Raw genomic sequence first — 25,382 nt, 5'->3', positions numbered from 1 at the left:
GATAGAAACGACCGCTCCAAATCATCCACCAAACGAACGGCACGCTGAAACTGTCCTCCATTCATATTGCAACGAATGTGTCCCAGCCAGTCAGCGCGCACGAGACGACACCTTGCTCTTCTACAGACGACGGATGACAAAATCTGGCCGACGGAGAATGGTCCATTTGGGCCGGGGACGATGGTGGTTTTGGGGCTGTTCTGCCGAGGCCCGTCGAGAGAAGCGCCCATAAAAACTGGTTGTTTTATGGTGCGAGTTCGGTGAACGGGGGCCCCGGATATGGGGCTAACCTTTCGCCGTGGAATGGGATTGGGAAATCTGACGCAGGGTAGCAGCGGCACACCTGAAACGGGCAGGCTGAGGCGAAGGTTTTATGAAGGTGCTTCATCACCGTCGGGCGTGCATCGCTGTGTGTGTGTGCTTCATCAGCGTGATGACAAATAATTGCGTGCGAAGTGATAATGAGTTTCGATGGATTGGTGTCATTAAGGGAAAAGCCCGTCGGAAGATCCACACCGAGCACGGCTGTGGAGGGAACATCCCCGGCGCCTCGGTGGGTTTTATGTTTTATTTCGCACGGCATTTAATGCGTTTCGAAAAGGTGGCCAATGGTTTGATAAAAGAAAAGCGATTTTGTGTGTGTTTTCTATAAACTGTCCAGGGTGATGGTAAGCACCGAACAAACCGAAGAAAACACTGCAAAAGAACAATCAATATTTTATGAGCCCCGGCAATTGCTTTCCACTGCTTGTTAGTTGTAAAAATACGACAATTTGATTTACGTGTTTCGTGTGCATATTAAACGAAAGGAAGTTAATCTTAGCCGCGTTTGGAGTGGGGCTGATAAAACTTTTCACTAAAGCCAGACAGAAACCGAGGTGGAAAGAAACGGGAGAAAATTGTGCCAATTTTAAATTAGATTAAAACTGACGCCAATTAGCCAAAAACCCTGACACGAGCATCGAATGGAAGAAACAGCTTCCTCAACAACTTCGCCTCCCTTTTGCTTACCGGAGGAACGAAACTTTGCCGTTACCAAGAAACCGGGCTCAGCATTGAGCAGCATTGGATTGGGTGCGTTGTCTTACGGCTGCCCTGAGGAAAGATTACGATTTCAAAGGAATTATCGAGAATGAGTCATTTTTGAAAAGTCGGATTGCGTCGGTTTTGGGAGCGTCTGGTCTCAAAAGCTTTAGCCAAACAAGCTTCAAACATTGGTTTAAAAGTGTTATTTTTGCACAGATGCGTGATTCTGTATTTGAAGCATTGTTTCAACAGCAAATTCCGTGAACGTTGGGTAAGTAGCATACTTTACCGTTGAAGGAGCGTTCAACTTTCGACGGCACTTGGTAATTGAATTAGACGACAAGCGTTTTGCTGATGATTAAGCTTAATCTAAGTGGCCTATCTTTACAACGGGTTGAAGGTTTCAGCGCGGACGTCGTTACTATGGTAACGGTGGTCAATGAGCTTCAAGTGGATGATGGGCGATTATCGAAGCTGGTGAAGATTGTTTGAATTTACATTTTATTTGTTTTAGTAATAAATGGCAAGTTTTTTGTTTGTAGAGCATTTAAAAAGTTAAAAGCATAAGAACGCTTTAAACTGCAGTTTGCATAATTTTAGGCGTTTTGTGTATTGAAATATGTTTGCATAATTTCTGGCGCTTTTCTGACACAGTCCATTGATTAAAGAGCATCCAGCTTTCTTCTGCGAAGCGTAACATCCAATAAACCTTTCGAAGAAATAAAAGCAACACCACAAAGCATTACGATTTAAATATCCACTTTATTTTGTCTGCCCCGCGGACCGCGTTCCTCGCGGCTGAGCATTTATGCAGTCGATTACATTACATTGGGTTGGTTACAAGTCATGTTTACCCGGAGTGATGCGGGGCGAATATACACGCTCTCTTACTGCCACGTTGTTTAGCCCACCCTGTTGGAGTTTCGTTTCGCTTTTCGTGTCAGTTTTGCGCTGCCGTTTCCATTCCCTCAGCCCACGAACCCACCCCGCAATGGTGGAATCATTATAAAAACTCCTCCAGGAGCAGCTGTACAGTCCTGCCTGCCTTTACAATAAATATATATATATTTTTATGTATATAATTTCGTAAGCACCGGGAAGCGCCGACCGACGATGCAGCCACGCTTTCGCAAACCGAAAGCTCACCTTTCAATCGATTGTGCTTTCGGGCGCGTAATGTGTCTGCTTGAATTAGATTGTAGGATTACAAGCTTTGTAGTATCTGCCGTTCGTGTGTCGTTCCTTTTGTTTTGAGTTGCTGCTTCGTTAGTAAAATTAAAATTCTCCACCCTGCCTATCTGATTCTCCATTAATACTGTGAACTGTACGCGAGAAGAATACTTGTCCTTCCCGCACCTTTTGTTGTAAGAAGTGGCAGTGTTGTGAGTAATTTTGATCCTATTCCTCCACTGGTGTGAATTCCATTTACATTTACATTTATGTTTGTTTATGTTATTCCTGTTGGCGTTTGGCAGTATCGTTTGTCTGTGGTATCGCACTAAACTGTGTATGCATATGTGGTTTTTATTAATACTGGTTTCTTCTTTAAATTTGCATTGTTTTTGTTTTCTTATTTGCAGAACAGTGAACGGGTATGCTTTATACAATTGATTTAAATTTTGTATCTTCTTTTGTAACCGCTTTTGTACCATTCCACACACGCACACACACACATCGGTACACGATAGCATTTGATGCATTTGTATCCTTCAAATCTTGGCTAGAAGTGGCATAAAAATAGATGTTTTGTTGTGTGTGTTGTGCTTCATGTGCATTTGCATGTTTATCTTTCCCTCTCATTTCGCTACTTATTGTCTCTGGACGGCTTCCTGCCATTTACATGCTGCTATTTTTTTATTTTTTATTTCATTTATCCTTTCAAGTCTTGCTCATTCCTGTGTCTCAATTTAGTTTTGTATTCAAAAAGGAGAAAGCAAAAATATTCGTGTTTATCGAAAACCTATCTAAAATGAAACTATCTTCAATGCGACACTAGCGCTCCTGGTGAGCGATAGCACAAGCACCTGAATTTATCAATTCAATGTTGTACGCAATGCTTTGCCGTGAGATGTTGCACACAACTATTGGTTGTAGCTGCGTGCAGCACGATGAAGCGCCAGCATGTATGCAAGTTATTTTCCAAACAAATTGCATACCTTGAGCAGCAGTTGTGTGGCATAAATTACCGTCGCGTACAACATGTGGTCGGAAATTGTGGTACTTAAATCGATGAAAGATTGTATGATTTTGGGAAATTTCGATTAATTTTGCTAATGGATTTTGTTTTTTAACTCATCTTCTTAAAAATTCAGGCAAAATAGACAAACAGTCTAGTCCCCGTACGTGAATTACCATCACTTCATCATCAACACAACGCATACCCTACTTCAATCCCATTTCCTAGTTTTCCTGTAAAAATTTGCCTCGCTCACAGTTCGTTTCTAGTTGTCTCTCCCCAAACCGTCCTGGCTGGCGGCCATACACCCACTCCACCCACCTCACATAATGCACATATTTCCGCTAGTTGTTTTGTATAAAATCGTTTTTTTAATATCACACTCTGTACTCGTTCGGCTTACTGTTGCTGCATGCTTTTTATCGCTACATATCGCGCTCGAATTCGCTATCCAAGGGGTGTTTGTTTTACCTCTTCCGTTTTAATATGGCTCTGGCTTTTTTGATTGGCTCCGGCTGCTAGAGAGCTTAGCAACGATTCGTTCTATGTACAATATCGCTTCAGATAACATTCAAACATGCACACTTACACGCACATCAATACATTCGCTTCCACTGGCCCAAACAGACGGATAGAATGACGAAGAAGGACAACATCGAGAAAGGTGGATGATGAGCGAAAAGGAAGGGTAAACAAAATGGTTCCTCCGCGAGCATGATTCCTGCAGGGAACGAATCCTCCCTGGGATAGAAGAAAGTTTGTCCCCGCCGATCTTTCTCCTGTGTTTGTTTGACGGTACACTACACACTAGACACACACGCACACGCACACTCACACATACTAATGCCGCTGAGGAATTAAAAGTAATACTTAAAGGTATGGACTATCGTCAAGGACACGGACAGTGTCTGCTGCTTCAGTTGCGATTGCTCCCACCATCTCGCGCCCCACCACCGAGATGGAGGGCGAAGCGTCGTCATCGTCGTCGTCCTGCAGCGCCTCCCCGACTCACGGGGGTTTGGTTTTATCTTTAAGACTAGAGACGGTTGCCTGAGGACCGCTGCCGTGCAGGATGGCGTAGAACGGGGCGGGGGCCGGCTGGTTGCCGCTTTGGCTTGAGGTCGGACTGGCCGCATCGGCCGTGTCGTCGTCCAGCTGGACGCTGCTGTCCGCGGCGGACGGGATCGTGGGCAGAAAGCGCACGCCGAGCCGGGGCGGCGAGCAGGACAGCTCGTGCGTGTCCTCCTGCACGGCCGACTGGCGGACGAGGCGCGGTTTGCCACCGGGGATGGACTGGCGCGCGGTACCTATGAATAAGGAAGAGAAAAAGACAACCAATAAACGTTTGTGAGCGAATAAAGCCTTAAAAAAGCCAATTTGAGATACGGATTGCCTACATTTAGGCGTTTCACTTACTGGGAACAGGATGACCAACACCGTCGATACGCACACCCGGCAACACCACGGAAGTGCTGCCACTGGAGCGTGAGATACGCCACGTGCCCGTACTCTGCGTCGCCGTCGAGCCCGAGGAATCGTTCCGCGAGCTGGACAGGTTCGAATCCTGCGACGTTTTGCGCGTTATCAACCAGGACGTATGGCGACGGCGTGGATCGAGCAGACGCAGCGGAATGCCGCAATGATGCTGCGCATTGCGCCACGAGTCCGATCGCGACGAGCTAAAGTTCTCGCTGGACGACACGGAACCGGCCCGCTTGTGCTGCTTCTGCTGAATCTCCGCAATCTGGTACGCGTACTGGTCGCCATTACGGCCCAGGCCGCGCCGATTCCGCTCATCCGCAGTGCCCCAGCTGCAGAGCATCAGCCTGCGCCAGGTACGCCCGAGCACGCCCTGCCGCAGATGGTGCTGCTGCTGCTGCTGCTGGTGATGGTGGAACCGCAGCCGGGCCGACTCTTGCTCCATCAGCTTGGCAGAGCAGTTGCACGTTTGCCCGGGGAGCAGCGGTGGCAGCTCCTTCGACGACCTTTCCACCAGCGAGTTTGTGTTGGCGGGCGTGTGCCGATTGCTGAAATTGGAACTATGCCGACACCGGCCAATGCCACGCGTCACCCGCGACTCCTCGATCGCTTTGCAGATCAGCACGCAATCCTTCTTGAACTGCTTGGTAAGAATCGCGTACAGAAAGGGATTGCAGCACGAGTTGAGTGGCAGTATGAACACGGTAAACACCTTCGCCTGCTCGAGCGAGATCAGGTGCAGCCCAAAGACGGCCGTCAGCGAGAAGAACGCGATCGGCGACCAGCAGATAAAGTCGGTAAAGACGAGCAGCGCCATGCGCTTGGCGATGCGCGAATCGTTCGAGTTCCAGGCCTGCGAGCCGCGTATTGCGCAGTACATCTTGAGATAGCACCCCATCAGGATGAGGAACGCCACTCCGTTGATGAACATGAGAAATACGACGTACGCCAGGCTGCCGGTACCCTTCTGGATCTCGAACGGCAGGCACACGGCGAACACGCGGTAGTCGGACACGCCGAGCAGCGGCAGGACGGCCATCGTGATGGCGAACGTCCACCCGACCGTCATGATGTAGCTCGCGTGCCGCAGCGACAGCCGCTTGTTCAGGTGCATCGCGTGCGTGATGGCGTAGTTGCGCTCGAGCGTGATCACCGCCAGCGTGTACACGGACAGCTCCGAGCTGAGCACGGCCAGAAAGCCGGACAGCTTGCAGCCGGCGCTCATCTGCCAGGGGATGGCGTACATGCGGAACTCGCCGAGCGTGGACGCGTCCACCACGGCGAGGAAGCCCAGATAGATGCCCATAAAGAAGTCGGCGGCGGCCAGATTGCACACCAGAAAGCGCGGTACGTCCATTTTCGAGCGGGAAAAGATAAGCACAAACACGACCGTCCCGTTGCCGAGCATGGCGAGCAGAAACACGACCCAAACACCGCACCGGAGGGTCCACCAGTCGAACAGGTCCTGGCAGGGCAGGAACGGGCCGGGCTCGGGCAGACACTGGATCGAGCCTGGTTGGGCGGTGGGCGAGGCGTGCGTTATGCCCAGCTCGTCCTCGAAGTACTCGTCCGGGAAGGTGGGCACGTGACCGCTGGGATAGCTACCGTACTCGGCACCGTACGCGTTCAACAGGTCGTTGATTTGGGTGCCGAACTTCTTGCTTAGGTTTTCTGTGCGAGGAGAGAGAGAGATGGAGTGTGTGAGAAGGGAGAATCGTTTAATTAATAAGCTTTTATAGCGGTATGGAGTATGAACAAGTTCTTGGAAATGGAAAAGGGGGTCGTAGGTGGTTCAATGTAGGTCGAACTGAAGGACAAACAACCTATTAATAGAATCTGCAGAATATATTGAATGAGCATGATGAGTATGTTCATAGGAATTGAACAAAATAAACCGCCTAAATGTATGCAAACCGCATTACATGAGCTGCTCTAAAGAGCTTTCGTACATAGAGGATGTCTAAATTACTTTTAAATTCAGACAAAAAACTTTCAAAATCCTGTCTGTGAGCATTATATTCCGGGAAAAGCAATGTGTCTGGGTCAAAAGCTGCCGACTCTACTTTGAGTGCATATTTCACCCGCAATCTTTGATGTTGTGCCCATGAATTTATTCAGACTTCTGGCGAGAGCTGTCCTACCCACATTTTGGCTCCATTCATGGAAAGGAACTAAAAAGCAAGACCATCCCTTTTGTGTTTTCGTTCACAAAATTCCCAGAACAAAAGCACAATCAAGCGTCCCGAACAGCAGCAACGCCGCCTTGCACAGCGGCATACTTACGCAGCTGCGGCCAGATATCGTTGTAGCTGTTGTTCCACAGGCTCATGTCGAACTCGTTGTCCGTCGGGAACAGCACGTTCTCGCGAATGTTGAAGGTGTTAGGAACTTTCGGTAGGGCCGTGGTGAGCGGCAGAAAGGAACAGCAGTGGTAGGCGTACGACAGGACGAGCGTCTGGATGCGGGGGAACGCTTCCGGCGGCGGAAACTCGCGCAGGTGTGGATTGTTGAACGTTTTCAGATGGAGCAACCGTTCCAGCCCGGCCGTCGGTAGCTGCGGGAAGAGATTATTGCCTAGGTTTCTGTAATGGAAAAAAAGCATGGAAAATAACCAAATTATACACGTTTACACCACCGTCGCCGTTGCACTTACAAGTCTTCGAGCTTTTTAAGTGGCCGAAATGCGTCCGCATGGATGAAGAAAACACGGTTCGATTCCATGTCTCTGCGGGAAAAGGTCAAAGGGAAATAAAAAGCACAAAAAAAACGCGTTGCAATGAGACAAATGCAATTGAATTTAATTTCACCGATGATTCATGCTCCAATCGGGATGATTGTGTTCGGTACCGCCGGTGTACTTACAGCACTTGCAGCCGGACCAGCCCGACGAATGCGTCGTGCGGAATAGATTCGATTTCATTGTTCGAGAGCAGCAGATCGTGCAGCTGACCGAGACTAGAGAACGGTGCACCGTGCAGTGAGCTTATCCTGTTGCTGGCTAAATCTCTGCATTGCGTGGAGAGCGTTGCGGGAGGCGTGCCGTGGGGCGGGGGGGTTTATTTTTCCAACGGTGGTCGGCAGCAGTTCCAAGTAGGAAGCACAGCGCACCCATCAGGAAAAAAGGGGGAAGAAACCGGAGATGGAGAAATAGAAAGCGTCAAGCGAGCGGGTGACACCACCGTAGATAATAAAGAAAAATGTAATTTTCCCATCTTTCTTTCACCGTTGTCGCCCCACCTTCCTGGCCGGACGACTTGGCGGGGAAGAGAAAAGTATAAAGGGAAAGGATGCATACTTACAGCAATCTTAAATCACGACAGTTTGTTACATTTGGAATGCTTAACAATATATTGGATTTCAAATCCCTGGAACGAGTTCAGAGAGAGAGGCAAAAGAGAGAGAGAGTGAACAAAAAAAAAAGAGGGTCAAATGGAAGCGCTTGCACGCTACGCTTCGGGTCCGGGTCACTTACAAGCTTCTCAAGCGGGGTGAAGTCTTACAAATATGATCAGGTATTTTGGACAGGTTGGCTCGGTCCAGCCGCAGCACCTCGAGCGAAGTGCAGCCGTCCAGTGGAGGTAGTTCATTGAGGCCGCGCACATCGGAAAGAATGCTTTGGTCAGTGGGGGAGGGAAGCGAAAGGTTAAGAATGGCAATTGTGAGAAGTAGCTTAGGATGGAACTACTGTAGCTGGATGGTACTTACAGCTTTCGGAGCCGTGGCATGTTTTGCAGCGCGCCGGGTTTGATACCGGCCAGCGGGTTGGACTTTAGATCCAGCGAGACTAGATTTTTCGGAAAATCGCCCTTCGATACCCATCGGATGCGATTGTTCGATGCCGAGCTGCGGAAGGAATTGGGATTGAGAAACCAAGCTTATGCAATGCTTTTAAGGGGGCATAAAATCACGATACGACCCCAAGACATTCCCCATTATTTTCATATAAAAATAACCCTCCACCGTAGCTGTTCCTGGCAAAACAAAACTATAAAAGTGAATGAAAGTTTCTGTCTCGTAAAAGCTGCACGAGCCTGTCTACTCGCACCCATCGCAACAGGAGGCTGATGGTACCAGCAGCCGTGTGACAGCCAGCAGCCGTTCTCCGTCCAGCGAAACCGTGCTGACGAAGCAAACGGCCCCGGGGCGAACCGGCCACTAATAGAAAACGACGTAAATCTTACAGCAGAAATGTTGAAAGGCTTATGAATAATGAATGAAGCCGGAAGCGTAAGCCGGACACTATCCACCACCAGGACCTTTAGCCTCTCCAACCCCCAACCGTATGGCTTCGTTTGACCTCGCGACTTTCTGCAAAACCGGGGAGGCTGTCTTGGGCGGAGGACGAGTTGAAAAATCCCCCGTTTTGATAGACACGGTACAGTTTGCGGGATTGCACTATCCCATTAAAGGGAACTAGCAGTCCAAGTAGTCGTGGACGTGCCTCCGAGGACTGTATGTATGTCTTCTTAAGCAGCGGATGCTTAAGATTTGCCTGCCGGCGGCGGTGAAACGATGGGCCAGCAGTCTGGTACGGACACAATCGCGGACTTGCGGACACAACTAATGGGAAGGTAAATCCAATTAGTTAAAAAGCGGACAGGACAAGCAGTCTGCGGGAATGGACCAAGACAAAAGCACCAGTAATTGCCTTGATATGACCCTTCGCTGGATCTTGCTGTTTTTCGTTTCTTCGTTCTCTATCTCTCTCCATTTCTTTCCCTCGGAGGATGCCTGTATTTGCTGTGCTCTTTTAACCTGGAGAGGTTCCGGTTCGCAGAAGTAATATCCTGCTCTATTTTAATCGCATCGGAAGCACCCGGTAGCGGTTGTGAGGTGGAAAATTGGCTTGGCTCCGTATCTGTGCTTTCTCACGAAACCTCTCCTGTGGCTTCTGCTTGGCAATGTGAGCGAATTGAATGATGAGGTAATGTGTAATAAGAGATTAAATTGCTGCGAAATAGGTCTGCCCACTTGTTCGGAAGTTGGGTCCGGTGGTTTGCTCTGTGCGGTACGATTATTACCACAGAATAGAGCCGTACATGGAGATTGAAAATTTATAAAACCTGCACATTCTGACCTGCCTGTGTGTGGCAAAGCTCGGAACCCGGTGAAGCAAGCCAAGATCGGTCGGTAGTTTCCTTTTTTTTGCAGAGGCATTAAAGTATCTCCGTGTGGCTCCTCCCAGCTCGTTACCCGAACCGATTATAATACTGTTTGAGGTCAGAAAGGGATCGGAAAAACTTACACATCACCTCTTTTCTTTTACCAGCAATTTTACAGCTTTATGGCCCTGTTCTCCCCATCCTCCGGAAAGTCGTAATTTCCCACACCCAAATGGGCCACTCTGGTAGCAGTTCAATATCGTATACTTACATTTCCTGCAGCATCATTAGATTCTCGAGGCCAACAGGCATAGAGCTTAAGCTATTATCGTCTACATCTCTGCAGGAATGAAACAAAAAAGGCCGGAAGAATGGAAACAAATGTGAAAAGTGCACTCGTTTAGAAGGGACCGGAAATGCATATCACCACCAACCCTGCCCTTCCAGTCACCAAACACCATCTTTACACCGCGCACGCTGAATTTATTTGAAAGTTTTAATCGTCCGTTGCAGAGAAAAAATCCACACACACACACACAAAACGGGCATCCTTTTAACCAACCACCCGGGGGAATCCTGTGGGGCTGATTCTTGCGCTACTCTAGGCGCGGTGGGTTTTATGCAAATAATTTTGGCAAACTTTATCCCTCTCGTTTATCTCTGCTGGCAAAAGGGGTGGCGTGGATTGTGCAACGGCCGGTGGTTTGAGCTACGGTTTTTCTTTTTATTTGCTCCGATTTATTTGTGTGTGAAATTTATCTGAACCAATCGGACGGAGAGGGGAAAGTTTTGAAGCTGCAATTGTTATTTTTTATCACTTTATAGCCGATCTGGGTCGGTAGAGGAGGAGTTTATGCTTGTGCAAATGACAACAAACGATCTGCAGCGTTGAGGTGTGAGAAAGGGGATGGTGCTGTGGCTGACGAGGGCGGTGAATTAAGTCACAGTGTTTTTTTGTGTGTGTGGTTTGTGTTGAAGGAATACTTACAAAACTTTGAGTCGTGTTAGGTTCGTTAAAGCACCGGAAGTAATTTCACTTATTTGATTTCTTCTTAATATTCTGCAATTGAAAGGTAGGAAGTTAGAGTTGAAATTCATTTGCCAGAGACGATTTTAGCAGATGATAGCCGAGTGAAATACTTTAAGTATAGTCAATGCCATGTATATTGCATACCTTTAGGCGATTTGAATCTTTACAGGCTAATTTCACTGGGTCAGCCGTAAAGTATGCAATACAGATCCTGAACAAGTAATGCAATCTGCATGACAATTACACCTTACTCATCAATTTCAAAAGGCTACCATCTTGATTTGTGCAATTTAGCATAAAGAAACGATCTACTTACAACATGTATAAATTATCCAAAACTGGAAAATCTCGTTCTCTGATTATTGTAAGTAAATTATTACCTAGATTTCTGTAAACAAAAAAAAGATGAAAGTGGAAAAAATGAAACACAATGAGTACTTTCATTTAGAAATTTCGTTTCCCCTCGCCACGCTCGGCACTGCTCGGGGGTATGCTTTTAATGCTGCAAAGCGTGGCATCATATTTCAAACTGCCGAGTGATTTCTTTCGCTTTGATAAAATGCTTTGAAACAAAACTACATTTAAGTGTAAAAAAGACACAAAAGGCCACTGCTTTCAGGCTGATTGCGTATCAGTTTTCTTTTTTTTGTGCTCTTGCTGTCTCCCTCTGTCACTCTTTCTTACTCAATCAGAGAAGAAATGCATCCGGCACCAACACTTACACTGCAATGACACACTTTTTTTTTGTTGTTGCAAAAATGTCACATGAAATAATGTCATGGCTTCCAATCTCGGTCAACGCTTGCCAGATAGATCGTTCAGCGGAAAAATGTCCACCGGGGAAGGATTTCCGGTGCGAGAGAACAAAACAAACCAAACAAAAAAACACACACGCCCAGAGCGTTATCCATTCGCTGGAAGTGCGCCAACAGCGTTGCATCTTGCAACTGTTTCTCGTTGTGCGGAATGGGTCCGTATCGTGTGTCATATGCACGCAAAGGGTGCTCATGTCAAAATGTGCCATTGTTCAATCATATACAACGACGGTTCGATTGGCTTTTGGCAGCTTTCTTCTCTGCTGTCATGCTGCTGCTGCCGTTGGGTAAGTGAGGAAAAAATGAACATCTTTTGTGCGGTCCCGTGGAAAGTACGGAACTTTTTTGATTGATTATTCAACTTGTGTGGGGAGAAAGTTTGTGACAGATCAATTACGGACGAGTGCACTTTGACAAGTTGACAAGCGCATATGAAGCATGAAGTGAAATTGAATCAACATCCTTTCAATCGAGCGGCAGTTGAAATGCATCCCTGCAAACCCACTCAAGCAAAACTACTTACAAAGCTTCTAATGATCTCAGTCCGATCAGTGCGTCCGTCGGTACCCGCTGCAGCAGATTGCCCTCCAGTCTCAGATTCTTCAGGAAGTGAAACCCCCGAAAGGTAACGTTCTCCATGTCGGCGATTAGGTTGTTGTCTAGGTAGCTGTTGGTAGTGATAAATCATAAACCGAAGAAAACCATCTCAGTGTTCAGAGATTAAACGTTGCTCAGACGGGAAACTGTTTGGGTTTGGTTTGGGGGTCGTAACTTACAGCGTGGTTACCGTCCGGATGCGTCTCAGTGCTTCCATCGGGACGCGCACCAAACCGCAGCCCTGCAGTGCAATCTTCTTCAGGTTCGACAGCCCGAAGAACGCTTCACTGTTAATGTGATCCAGCTTGTTGTGGGAAAGGATTCTGGTCGGTTGGTTGGTGGGGAAGGCAGGTCGAGAGGAGAAATGAAAGTTAGTTTCAGCTTGCCTGTGCAGTGCGTTCAATTAGCAGTGAAAATTGAAATGGAAGCGTACACCTGAAACTTTGCAAAACCTGTGCTATGATCCTAGTTATGTGGAAGTGAGATCTTGTGTGCTGGCAAGGAGGAGCGTGTGGAAGTTAAAAATAAATCCTACGGCACAACTTTTTAATGTACTTTTACCAACACAAAACTCTTGTACCAACTTGTACCAACGTAGGAAGACAATTTTAAACGCAACGCTCGATCCTCATCATCACTATCATCAGCAAGAGCCTTCAAAGAGTTAAACTAATAAAACTGCTGACTTATACGAGCATTGGCAGAGAAGAAAAGACATTGAACAGAGGCAGTGTGGGAGATGAAAAACTTTTTAATTACAAAATATTTGCACTGTCTCTTCGTGAACCGGAACTGGGGCTTTTTTTCTCTCTCTGCTTCGTAAAACTCAACCTATTTCGTCAAGGAGCGTGAGAAAGGCTCTATCATACCTACGTCGTTATCGATTTAATTACTTTTGATCGGCAGGCAGCGGCCACTCAAATGCCGGCTCTAATTCTGAGCCAACTTTTGACACGAATAACGACCGAAACTGGTAGCATTAATTACTAAACTCTGTTCGGCTCAGAAGTTCATTTTTCATACTTACAGCTCCTCTAGATTTGGCAGCATGTCGAATGACTTATTTGGTAGGTTGGTTATGTTGTTGTTACTTAGATCTCTACAAAGAAGAAGAAAACAGAAGGAAGAAAGACTCCATTAGTAGTGAAAAAATCATTCACTGACTGTAGGTTTAATGTGAGAGCACCCTCACACCCCCAAAATTTGTAATGATCGCCACCGAACGCGTTGGGCTGGGCGAAAGAACGAACTAATTGCTTCCGATCGAGTTGATTTCTCCTCCGTTGGATAATATTTCACTACCGATAGCAAAGTGCCACTCGAAAAACCGGCGACGTCCATTCCCCTCAACCCTCTGCTTTCCTGAAAAAATAACACTTCCTTCCGATGCCTTCTTGACACACACACAGCACAGCACAGTCTGCCTACTATTAGCGTAGGTAATTTATGGCGCACGATCAGAAGCGCTACCCGTTCGAGATGGAGCTGTTTTCCTTTTGTCCGTTTCAAACGAAGGGGGAAGTGAAGAAAACATGGGAAAGAGGAGGCTTTTCGTGGCGTAAATAATTAGCCTCATCGACATCGGCGCTGCGCCCGGTAATAGGTTTGACCTAGTTTGGTTCGAAAAAAACAACGAAAAAACAAAATTGTGAAACACCACTCGACTGCTACCTTGTTTGCTAAACCGAGGCCGGAGCTGTGTAAACGTTTACCATAAAGCATCGAAAATATTGTTATCCTTTTTTTTTTGCTCCCCGCTCTGGTGCGAATGGCGTCGCGTGCCTAACGGGGAGGATATAATAATCCATTTTGAGAGGGATATAACGGTAACGGACGGACGGAAGAATTGCTGCACAAACCGGAAGTCATCGGGCGGCGGATAACGCCGGTGCGACGAAATAATGCAATAAACTCTTCCGAAATGTAGCTTTTTGGGGTGCGGAGAGCAAGAAGTCTAACACGGGGCTTAAGATGTTCTTAGGAAGAAGCTTCGGGAAGCTTACGCAGGAAGGCAACTAGCAGCAACAATATGGTCTATTTTTGGCAGCGAGTTCTGATGGAGCCTTTCCTTTCTATTGCTATTTTCTGCTCCATTTCAAAGCTGGAGCCACGCTTGTAGGCATTGTTGGATTAATAGTGGATTATCCCCATACGCACGCTCGTCTTACATATGCTCTTTTCTCTCAATCACATCTCAGCTTCAGGATGCGAGGGGAAAAACCGAGACAGCTCTTTGCGGTTGAAGATGTGAAAACTTTTCACCGTGAAACATGACGCAAGCAACATTCGGGGAGGCTACACACTGATTCATCAGTTTTACTATTCAAAATGAATGAATTTCCGCAACTCGGGGCTCGGGCTTTCCTATTTTATCTTTCCAACGGAGCCCACCCGCTGTGACATTTACGGCCACACAGCGGGCGACCGGCAAAACGGGAAATGGGAGAAAAAAAAAATAGTAAGACCGTGTAGTAAAAAAAGTTTGCAACAAATCCTAGCAAAACCTTACGCCGTGAAATGCTTGTTTGATATTACTTCTCGTTTTCCATTTTGATGGTCACGCTTAGACCTTGTTTGGAACGCGCCGTCGTCCAGTGTCCGGTAAATGGAACGAAAAAACACCAACACAGGAATCCCTTGGGTCTTGCAAAAGGGCAGAACCGTTTCAAGGACGAAGAAAGTTGTCCGTGGATCTGATATCTGAGCTCCGACCCCGGGAGCCCATTATTTTGACCATTCCGGACGGTTCCGTAGTATCGCGATTCCGTATCACCGCGACGGGGAGTCGTACATAAAAATAAATCCATCATAGAGGGGTTTTTTCGCTGTTGTTATGTCTTTTCGCTTTTATCTTTCTGCCCGTTTTTGGTGCCTCCATGTTCCGGAGTTCCGTGCTGCGAAGGTGTAAGAAGCAGCGTCCATCAAAACATGCCGTATCTTTTGACGGGGGTGGTTTTTGAGGCAATACTCTCTCCGCCAAGGAAAGGTGTCTGCGATCACTAATTTGATACACTTGCTCCCCGTGACGTGCCGGGTCGTGGGGACATGGCCCGAGGTGATGCTGACACTTGAATAGGTACACACGTGACGGTTAATGGTGCTTTCAGTGACACCGCAAGCATTCCCAAGCAGCACTCTTACTTCGGGCTTCGCGCTATCTCAAGAGTGTGGTTAAGCACATCAAAAAAGAGGAATATTAAAATGCCACAAGCCGCGACCAAACGCCACACGACCAAACAATTGCTAACGCGTCTGTCGACCTGGGCGGGCGGGAAAGGGATAACGTAAAATAACAACTTCAGCCCAGACCGGCCCAGAAAACCAATTTATCATCCCAATGTGTCAGGGAGACCGTTTCCAAGGGCGTTTGGCGTTTTCTTATCGCCACAAACGGTCACAAAATGGGATGGAAGCATCTTCTTTTGCGAAAAAAAAGAACGAGCCACCAGACACTAACGGCACCTTTTAACGATCTTGTTTCTACTAGGGACGGGAGGGCAAAACAGGCCTACAGCCCAGCAGGCGTCAATTTCCAGCCCGAGCACCATCGGACACTTACGAACCGGGTGTCGAATGGAACGGGTGTGTTGCCCTCCACTCAGGTGAGAGTCGGGGGTCGATGGGGTCGGTGGGGTGAAGAGATTAAAATTCTATACCGCCGGGCCTGCCGGGCATATTTTGAAGACAGCGCAGTAAATCATCGCATACGATTGTTTGTCAACCGATGATGCTGACGACGATGACGGGTGCCCCAGCCGGGAGGACCATCAGAAGAAAAGGTGTCTGGTTATGAGTGCGTATGCAATCAGCACACACACTGGGAACGCTTGGGGGCAGTGGGCTAGGGACACGGTTTCCTTTCCAGCAACGGCGCGACACTCTAGCGTGTGTGATGAAGGGTCCAAAGGGATCGACTGTCGGCTAATGTATGAATATGGTGTCGGCTTGAATGGCTAGAGCACGGGTGTGACAGCCCGAGACCGGGGAAGGTATGCACAGTGTGTCGGTGACAATTTGCTGGGGTACCGACGAGGGATTGGTCGATGAGCCTTCTTTAGGCTCACAGGGTGTGACATGGTTCAGGACAGCATGATGCTAATGGATGCTTACAAGCTATGAAGATTGTGTGTGTTTTGGGAAGGGAAAATATTTGTTAAATGAGGGAGAAAATGTCTTTTGGGTATAACGATAACTATGTCATTAAATTTTATACCAAACGATTAATAGTTTAATGAGCAAAAGGTGCTCGATGGTAAAACAATAAATTGCCATGCCTACATATATGAATTTTGTATTTTAGAACACAAATTGTTGTTTGTCATATCACGGCAAAAACTAATAAAATATAGCTATAAATTTGATTACGTATAATAACAAGGATTTGCTACGCGCATTGCATACTTTAAGGCAAACAGCGAAGCAGACAGCGTGTTTAATTTCGCAGCCATAAAAATCATCATACGCCTAAATGTATGCTTTGTGCATGGGAGTTTTATTTCAAAATTTTTGAGCCCAAGGAAAAACAAACCGTTGTAGGTTGTTTTTGTTTATTTAAAAAAATTGCGTTGGCTGATTTTGGTTGACCTACTTTTGCTGCTTTTGTTAAGTGCTGTCATCAAACTTCTTTTCTACGCAACCAATCGACCGGGACGAGAATGATAAGAAACTTAAACCGCCAAGAAGCATCGAATGGACAAGATAAATGAACGTGCCAGTAAATGTCAAACTGTACAATGGCTATTTTTTTTTGTAAAGAGATTTTTTTATCCTCTTGTTGTGAATGATAAGCCAAAGTATCCCGAAAAATGGTTTTATCTGCAAGTAATCAATATTTTTTCAGAATTCAGGATAATGTTGATAATGGAATGCCTTTTTCATAAAAAAATCATCAATAAAATGGTAAGCTATTTTTAGCGTCGGTTCCCTAAATTAATATTAAGAAAAAACTAGATCCCATACATGCTAGGCTTTTTGTCCGCATGTCTTGGACAGTTTGCAGTGAGGTAACCTTTTTCCTACGATCAGTGCACTGCGAAAAACAACCTACCGGAAGCCAATGGACGAGAGTTTTCCAAACCAGTCATAAGTTAGCGACCAAAAACGAGCATGTTTATGACAGCGAAATGAAATGAGTCCTGAACGCTCGGTAATAAATGGACGGGAAGCGGATGTCGTTTGTGATAAGCTGAGCAACGGTTTCCCTCCCTACACTCTTTCCACTAAAAACTAGCCGATCGGGGCAAAAATCTTCCATGGTTGGCAGTCACACACACACAAAAAAAAATCCGGAAGCACATTTGAAATAGATTTGGCAAAATGGAGCGGGTGGAAAACAGACATCCCCAATCGTAGCGGCGGCGGAAGATCGTGTCTTGCATCCGTCCGACAGTAACCAAAACGCCAAAAGCTTCGGTAGCGCCCACCCAATGAGAAGAGAGCTTGCAAAACAATCATTTATCATAAGAACACCTCACCACAGCGACCGTGCCCGCATACCTTCTTCCGAAAGGCCGAAAGAGAAAAAAGCTCCAATCTGTGCATAACTTTCCCCGGGTCCAAGGAGAGAGAGAGAAGGTTTTTGGGGTTTCTTTTTTACGTCTTCTCCTGCCTAGGTTGGCGCTTATGGACGAAGTTCTAAATATCTTTACGCACGTTGAGTTGCTGTTGCTGGTGGAGAGCTTTGCACGGCGGCGCTTCCGGCTAGTGTGTTGCGGCTACGGCTGAACGCTTTTACGAGGGCGAACCCATGGGGCCGATGTTCTCATTTGTCCTCGCGCTAAGCTTCGCCTGAGGGCTGTCTTCCAGTTCATTGCCAGCAGCACGAATAAAGAAACGTGTAACCAAACACCAAGAAGTGCATAAAGGACGAAGAAGAAGAAGAAGTAGAAAACAATTTGCTCGTGGCGTTAGAGTTTTTTGTTGCTGTTACTTTGCTGCGCTAAACCGAGGAAAATAAAAACTTTTCAACTAAATTTTCCTCCCTCCCAGCTGATTTGTGGTTTGCCATGTTTCCCTTTTGCGCTCTTTCTCGCCCGTGCTTTGCGCGAAAAGTCATGATGTTTGTGGTCGTGGAGGCGGAAAGAGGGGGGGTAGGAGGAATAATGTTGTTTATCATCGAATCAGTGCCGGAGCCGGCAAGGACAAAAGCGCCCGGGCAGCACGAACACACGATAAGACGCTAATTTATACACGATGCAGCGGTCAAACCGTGCGACCATAAATCATGCATCACTGGCTGGCTGGCTCTGCCGGGTGTATGGGGCTTTGTAGAAGATGTGCTTTTTTTGTCTACTCCAAGAAAGCGAGAGCGAGAGCGAGATAGATGTACGGTTTTGTTGCTCGCACGCGCTGCACTATTGTTTGTCATTGTTGGGAAAAGTGGCAGCTTCAAAGCGGGACAGCGCATCGGCTGCCTGCACGTTTACGTTTCCTTCCGGTTCATGAAAAATGCAGCAGGAGTAATGCACCGAAAGTAGCAGCAGCAGCAGCACCAGCAGCCGTCGTCTTCCATGTGGGATGTGCATGTGCAGTTTTGGGTCATGGCGGTCATCAATTTCCTTCACCATTTAGTGGTTTGTTTCTAGCACAGCAAGAACACGTGAAGGCAATGCGTTGTGCTTTGGAAAAGGATGATCGCTGTTGTTTTCATTTTAGATGAAGTCCTTGGGAAAGAGGGATTTGGGTTGTGGATCGTGATGTGGAGAATGTGCATGCATTATTTATTGCATGGCGTTGTTCCTTATCATTGATATTGTTTTGCATTTACCTCCATAAATAAAGCGTTTACTGTTCAGCTTCTTTGCTTCAAATACTTGCGTTTTACTTCTTTCTAAACGTGCTACTTCAATACAAACGTCAGGTTTAAACACAGTATTCAAAGAAAAAAAAAACGATCACTAAAAACTCAACATGACTCATACAGCACACGCTCAAGAGCGTACCACAGCAAAAAGAGCAGGCTGATGAAAGCAAAAATTGAATTTCAAAAATGTTTCCATCCTCGGCAACCAACACCCCAATGAGCAACTTTTCTTCTTCAGAAAGTGCACAGCGCAAATAGCACACACACACACCGTACACAAAACCGCTTCGTATGCATTTATGCATTTTGAGTGCAAAACTTTCCTTCCCCCCTGTGCAAGGCTTCACAGGCTGGCAAGAACACATGGAAGAATGGAGGATGGTGGTTTTGTAGGTAGCATCGACGAACAAATCGACGTTGTCTGGCGGTGGCATCGTCTGGAATAAATCTTGAGCATGATGCTTCTTATGCACGTGTGGGCATTGGGCCCATTGGAGAATTGTTTGCAGCACCGGATGCTTCAAGTGTGTTTGTGTGCGAGTACGGCCAAACCAAACGCACGTGAACGCGGTTTTCACTCTACAGCAGCGATCAACAGTGTCACAGCATGCTGCTAGTGCTGCTGCTCGTACGGCGGGCAACGGGGTGTCAAAAAAGCATCAACTCTTGTGCAATGATTTACTGCAGCAAATTGATAAGGGGTTGCTATTCGCGCCCAGCGTGTGTGCGCACAGTTCTTAGCGCACTTTCAGCACTCGAATATTTGCTTAGCGTCGCGTTCGCACGCGTCCGCGATGGGATGGGAGGGGGTTTCGGGGGACAAACTTTACAGTAAGATTTGTCAAACCCACAATTCTGCCCACATACACCCTCACACACACACACACACGTGTTACTTCTTGCATCGTGCTTCGGTTCAGTGGATACTGAGGAGGGACGAGCAGCAAGAAATAATAGAGAAAGTTTGCTAATTCAAGTTGGAGCTACTGCACGTCTTCTCGGGTGCCCTGTACCCCTGGTGAGCGAATGGGGGAAGCTTTGCAGTCGTCATTGCGCTGGGATTATGCTTAAAGTTTTGCGGCGATATGCGATGTACGATTGTTTGTAAATTGTTTTGCAAAATGTTGCCAACCGAGAAGCGGCGAATGAATTTGCAATCAGCAGAACTCGTTGTGTGTGTGTGTGTGTGTGTGTGTGTGTGTGTGTGTGTGTGTGTGTGTGTGTGTGTGTGTGTGTGTGTGTGTGTGTGTGTGTGTGTGTGTGTGTGTGTGTGTGTGTGTGTGTGTGTGTGTGTGTGTGTGTGTGTGTGTGTGTGTGTGTGTACAGTGAGAAAACAAGTTCATTTCGGGCAGAAAACATTGCATGGTGATGCATGAAGTCATCTGTAATTGAATTACTCTTGGGATCTTGTTTAATGGTTCGAGAGTGTTTTGCAGCAAAGCAGCGTTACACTTATTTGCTGCAAGATGGTTTACTGCAAGATCTTAGCTGAATGTTTAAAAATGTTAAAGTACTACTCATTTCAAAGATCAAGTTTTAATTCCATCTACAAAACAGTTTAATCAAAATAAGCAAAAATAAGGCATCGCTGGTGACGTGACCAGGATTAGAGAACCTCCTATGCATTACATGATCTTTATGAACACACGTTTGAATAACACTGAGCTAAAAGATCGTAAAAATAATATTACTTCACTAAACATAAAAAAGGGGGTGTGCAAGTTCCTACACACTTATCTGAACTGTGATCAAGAGGGCAATAATCATACGAAGGTCTCTTTACACTAACAACCTGCATCTTTTTTTTCTCTATCTCTCTCGATCCTTTCATCCACATTCTAGAGCACTGACTAACGTCGGCAACAGCACACAAAAGCACCATCCCAGCTTTCTCTTCCAGTGACTGAAAAGCTGACTAACATGCGATAAAAATAATGGTACGAAAACTAATGTCGCTTGTAAGTGTCATGTAACGAGGAAGATTGTAAGATGTAGGAACCCGGGGCCAGGAAAGAAAGAAGGATGCACCTTCGAAGCGACATTCATATCCCATTGTCCCGGTGTGCCTTTCTGCAGCTAAGCGGAAGGACGAGGTGCACCAACTGGAGCAGCAGCAGCAGCAGCAACTATGGCCACGGTAAACATTATTCTATGGAAATCTGCATCGACGAGCCATAAAAGCAGCATGAGTCGAGATGAGAACTGATCCCAGCGCCTGCAATCCTCCCCTTCTGGGATTGAGTGGAAAGAAGGAGCGAAAAAAAAGAGAATGACACAAAGAGTGCTGTAGCGACGAGGATTACAGCCAGGAATGCAACAGTCAGCGCCCGGCCCCGCTATCCCGTGGAGTGATAAAATCAATGGCGCTAAAGTGGCGGGCGAGCAACATCGATAACGCAACGCACTGCAAATTCGCAACGGAAGAGTGATGACGCGCAGGGCGAGAAATGTGTCTATGGAGGGATGGCGCACCGCCCTATCCGCACGCCAAGTTGGCAAGAAAAAGCAATTTATTCGGAATCCAAGAACGCTCGACATTCCGCCGCGAATGCTATTGTTAATGGCATATCTAGGACAACCGCTCGCTCCAACCGACTTCCAAACACACTGGCTACACTGATACCGCAAGCGAGCGCAATGATATCACAGCCACAGCATCTCGTGGTGACGTTACAAAAGGCCGTGGCCATTCCGTGCCATGTTTTTTTCGTTGCCTTCTTTACATCTCCGGATTGGGAACGGAAATTCCGACACATGCGACCCGGATTCCCACATCGCATGTGCATCGGGCCGGCATGCGGGACGGCTTTGGGCTGTGCCCGGACCCGATTATTGCCCGAGACGATTGCCATCATCAGGTCCCAGGTTGGTGAGGGTATCTATTATTGGGGGGCTTTTTTCTTGTTCACTTCCAATCGTAACATCGTGTTCTACAGCCACCATGCGCCTCCATCGAGAACGATTGATTGTAAGAAAATTCATCACACTCGGTACGAGCCGGATCGTTCAGTACCTATTTTTATGGCTGGTTTGAAGATGTCTGCATTCCATTCCATGGTGTCCGCCTGCTGTCTGGGCAATTTTTGGCCAATTTCAGTACGAAACTACCACGTCCTCGAGCAAATTGCAGCAGTAGTAGATCGAAAAGCGAACCAATGCATGATGGAATGAAGCGAAGGCGGTAAGGGCAACAAAAGGCATAAAGATAGCCCCAAATCCCACTTGCTTAAACTTTCACTTTTCTCGCTATCTTTCTGTGCCACGGGAGGGTTGTGTGGGGTGGTGGTACAGTGACGGGCCGTCGTCTGGTTTGACGTTCCGAAGAAGCTCGATGTGGGTAAATAGTGAAACAGGACGTATACTTTACCCTCCGAACTTCTCATCACCCAACACTACGTTACGTAAACTATATATGTGTGTGTGTGTATGGGTGTGTATGTGTGCCCACTGCAGTGGTGGTGCTGGCGCGCCCTAATCGTTTTATCCTGTAATGCTTACAGGGTTTAGTTTCGTGCGCTTCTCTTGTCTTCTGCCGTGCGCTTTCGGCTAAATGTGTTCTTGTGCTTGTGCATGTTATTCATGATCTGCAACAGCACCTTTCACTCACTGCACTATCGTTTTTTTTTTCTTCTTCTATGTGTGTCTGTGTGTCTGGTGGTGACGTTCGGGAGGTCCCTGCCCAGCGTCTACCAAATCAGACACGAGCGAACGACCGGGAATCAAGAACTTTTCCGCACTGCCACACGTTGAATCAACTGGCCAACAAAACACGGCCAGAAAGAAAAAGAAGGCAAATGCGATGCCCGAAATAGCCACAAAAACTTTTCGGTTTTCATGGCTGAAATCGTAGTGTACGGCATTGCAAAACCCGTGCCACAATCTCAATGAAGATTTCTCGATTCGGTGGGATAAGAACGTTTGCGATACATGAAGAAAACAAAAAAATGAAACACAGAAAACACTTTTTTCGGTAGGGAGGTGGCAGATTTGTTCCATTTTATTTCACTGTGCTCTTTTTTATTTCTAGTGCACTCCGAAAGCTTGGCGTTAGATTTTACTTCACCATTTTGTTGCGCCCCTCCGTGTCTGGGGGGGGGGGGGGGGGGGGGGGGTTAGGGGCGATGAATGCAATGTATCGTATTTTCTCACCAGACCGAAAGACTGTTTGTTTCAATGCGTTTCACGCCACTATTTTGGAGTGGCAGAATTGAAATAAAAAGCAACTGTACACCATTGCAGCCGGTGGGCAGCCGCCTGGGGACGGAGGGGACACGCCGGCTGATGGAAGTGATTCTATTACCCGGTTTGCAGTGTGTCCACCCGCACCCGGGATGAAGATGTCACTGCAGCCGTGTCGGAATGGAATGTTTCTTGCAAACAAATTAAACCCGAGAACCGTTGCAGGCGGGATGAAATAAAATATAACCAACAAACCTGCAGCATTCCAGGCGTCCAGAGCGTTCCAGAGCGTGTCCTTTTTCCGTTTTTTTTGTTGTTTTTTCTACACCATAAAATACGAAATTGTATACTACAGCGGGAGGGCTCTGCTTGGTGTAGTAGATACGCTACCGCTATGCAGGAGGTTACAACATTGTGCCGGCTGCAGCAGAAATCGATTACAAGTGTGCCCTCGAGTCGGCAACGGCAGCTTCCATCGGGCAGCACGGTGCACGGTCATTGGAAATAATTGGGCGCTAAGGCGCTGCTGCTGGGTGATCTGTTCTAATTATTTCCAGCGGCTACAGCGAGATTCGCTATTGCAGCTGGACCCTTGGAGCTCCGCTGCACACTCACTCGATGGTAAACAAATCATTAAAATGCGAAATTCGTTGCCAAGCACCCAATTGATTGAATTGGTGCCGTGGTTAGAGAGCACAAGCGAATAAAATGCATCACAAAGCCACTATTATTACTACGATTTGAACGTAGATGTATTTAATTAAGCTGCTGTATGATCTTTTGGATGAATAAATAACTGAGTGTTTCGCACGCGTAGTGCGGCGATGAATAGGTAATCAATCAAGCCATTCGCAGCATAGCAAATACTAATGATGGTTTCTAGTGTATAGTTTGCCGCCTGAATGTATGCAATGTAGGCAAACAGCGATATAAATATGTTTAGATCTGTTTCGTTTGTTGGGATGGATGTTTTTCTGTTATTTTGCTAGAATCATGACGAAAACGTTTAAGTTTTAGTAGGTAATATTGCCTTATACAGGGTTTTCCAGGAGTTCTCATAGCTGTGGGACCCTTTATTAACTCCTGCTTACGTGAAATGAACTGGGAATTGTAATGGGAATTGGACTCTATAGCACACTTGTTGGACAAATCCAATAGGAGTTTCCAAGAAGTCTGTCCAAAAAGAATGCCATAGAGTCCAATTTCCATCATATGAAGTACACTTCCCTAAGAAAGAGTCAAGGAAGTGTCCCACAACTATGAGAACCCCTGTAAAACCCTGGAAGACTGTCAAATCGGGTAAAACACATCTAAAAGATGGGTTGTATAATTAGTTGCATACATTTAGATACTTGTAATAAGGTACTCTTGATTTCAGGAAACGCCTGAAGTCATGCTTTTCTGTCTGTTTAAAAAGATCTTTAAAAATTTTCAAATTTGTGTTTTATTTTAGCTTCCAAAGCATGAATTGTTCCATGTCGTCTTGAATTGTTTGTAAGGAAAGCACTAAAATCATCGTTTCTATGTACGATTGAGTGCTGTCCCGATCGAAGCAGCACAACGATTCGTCATCATTTCGTGATTGCTGTCAGAGCCATTTCCATTTTGCTGTGCTCAATACAAATCTCCGGTTCAACATAGTGTGGAAATGTAAAGGGAATGGTGTTGTAGTGGACTTCCCAAAAACAAATACACGTCCACTGGTAGGCTCCAAAGGCGTTTGGTGGCGCACATATTTATCATTTATTTATGATGAAACTGTCACAAGGATCCGCTGTGCTGAGCTGCTGTGCTTTCTGCTTTCTGAGACTGGTCAGCGGGAGCGAGCGAGAAAGTTTCAGCGAAGGACATTCGATACGACCGAAATCGATATCAAAACTAGATCAAATTTCACTTGTCATTGAGCAGGAGGTCCCATCCATTATCCATCGGTGGAATGGCCATGGCACTGTCCGTGTGGAAATCGCCACGGGAAGATTGGTAGCTAGTGCCACCGGGAAGGAGTTCGAGAAGAAAAAGAGGACAGTACAGACTACTGTTCCGTACGCAAGCAACGTGTTAGGTACGGGCTAAATCCCGCTGGCGATTGTTTCAAGCTCAAATAAGCGGAAAGCATAATTTACGCTACATAAACCACTGGACATCAGGTCACGGGACAAACGTGGCGTACAATGTT

At 46.6% G+C, this 25,382-nt stretch overlaps 1 protein-coding gene across 8 annotated transcripts in view; it reads right to left on the bottom strand.

Annotated features, from left to right (window-relative positions):
• Nucleotides 1–1,789: 1,789 nt before the first annotated feature.
• Nucleotides 1,790–25,382, bottom strand: part of LOC121596383 (follicle-stimulating hormone receptor) — a 101,753-nt gene continuing 78,160 nt past the window's right edge. For all 8 annotated transcript variants that reach the window (XM_041921277.1, XM_041921274.1, XM_041921275.1 and 5 more), the window contains exons 4-17: nt 13,253–13,324; nt 12,405–12,548; nt 12,152–12,295; nt 11,130–11,201; nt 10,772–10,843; nt 10,055–10,123; nt 8,387–8,524; nt 8,154–8,294; nt 7,981–8,046; nt 7,544–7,687; nt 7,335–7,406; nt 6,965–7,263; nt 4,619–6,352; nt 1,790–4,509 (exon numbers count right to left, since the gene is read on the bottom strand). In XM_041921277.1, the coding sequence (XP_041777211.1) occupies nt 4,211–4,509; nt 4,619–6,352; nt 6,965–7,263; nt 7,335–7,406; nt 7,544–7,687; nt 7,981–8,046; nt 8,154–8,294; nt 8,387–8,524; nt 10,055–10,123; nt 10,772–10,843; nt 11,130–11,201; nt 12,152–12,295; nt 12,405–12,548; nt 13,253–13,324 (3,466 nt within the window). In that variant the 3' untranslated portion in view covers nt 1,790–4,210. The remainder of the gene's footprint in view (nt 4,510–4,618; nt 6,353–6,964; nt 7,264–7,334; nt 7,407–7,543; nt 7,688–7,980; nt 8,047–8,153; nt 8,295–8,386; nt 8,525–10,054; nt 10,124–10,771; nt 10,844–11,129; nt 11,202–12,151; nt 12,296–12,404; nt 12,549–13,252; nt 13,325–25,382) is intronic.

This window comes from Anopheles merus, chromosome 3R (genome assembly GCF_017562075.2).
Source record: "Anopheles merus strain MAF chromosome 3R, AmerM5.1, whole genome shotgun sequence".
NCBI lineage: Eukaryota > Metazoa > Arthropoda > Insecta > Diptera > Culicidae > Anopheles > Anopheles merus.
The sequence above is the reverse complement of the archived record's forward strand: the minus strand, read 5'-3'. Positions and strand labels throughout refer to the sequence as shown.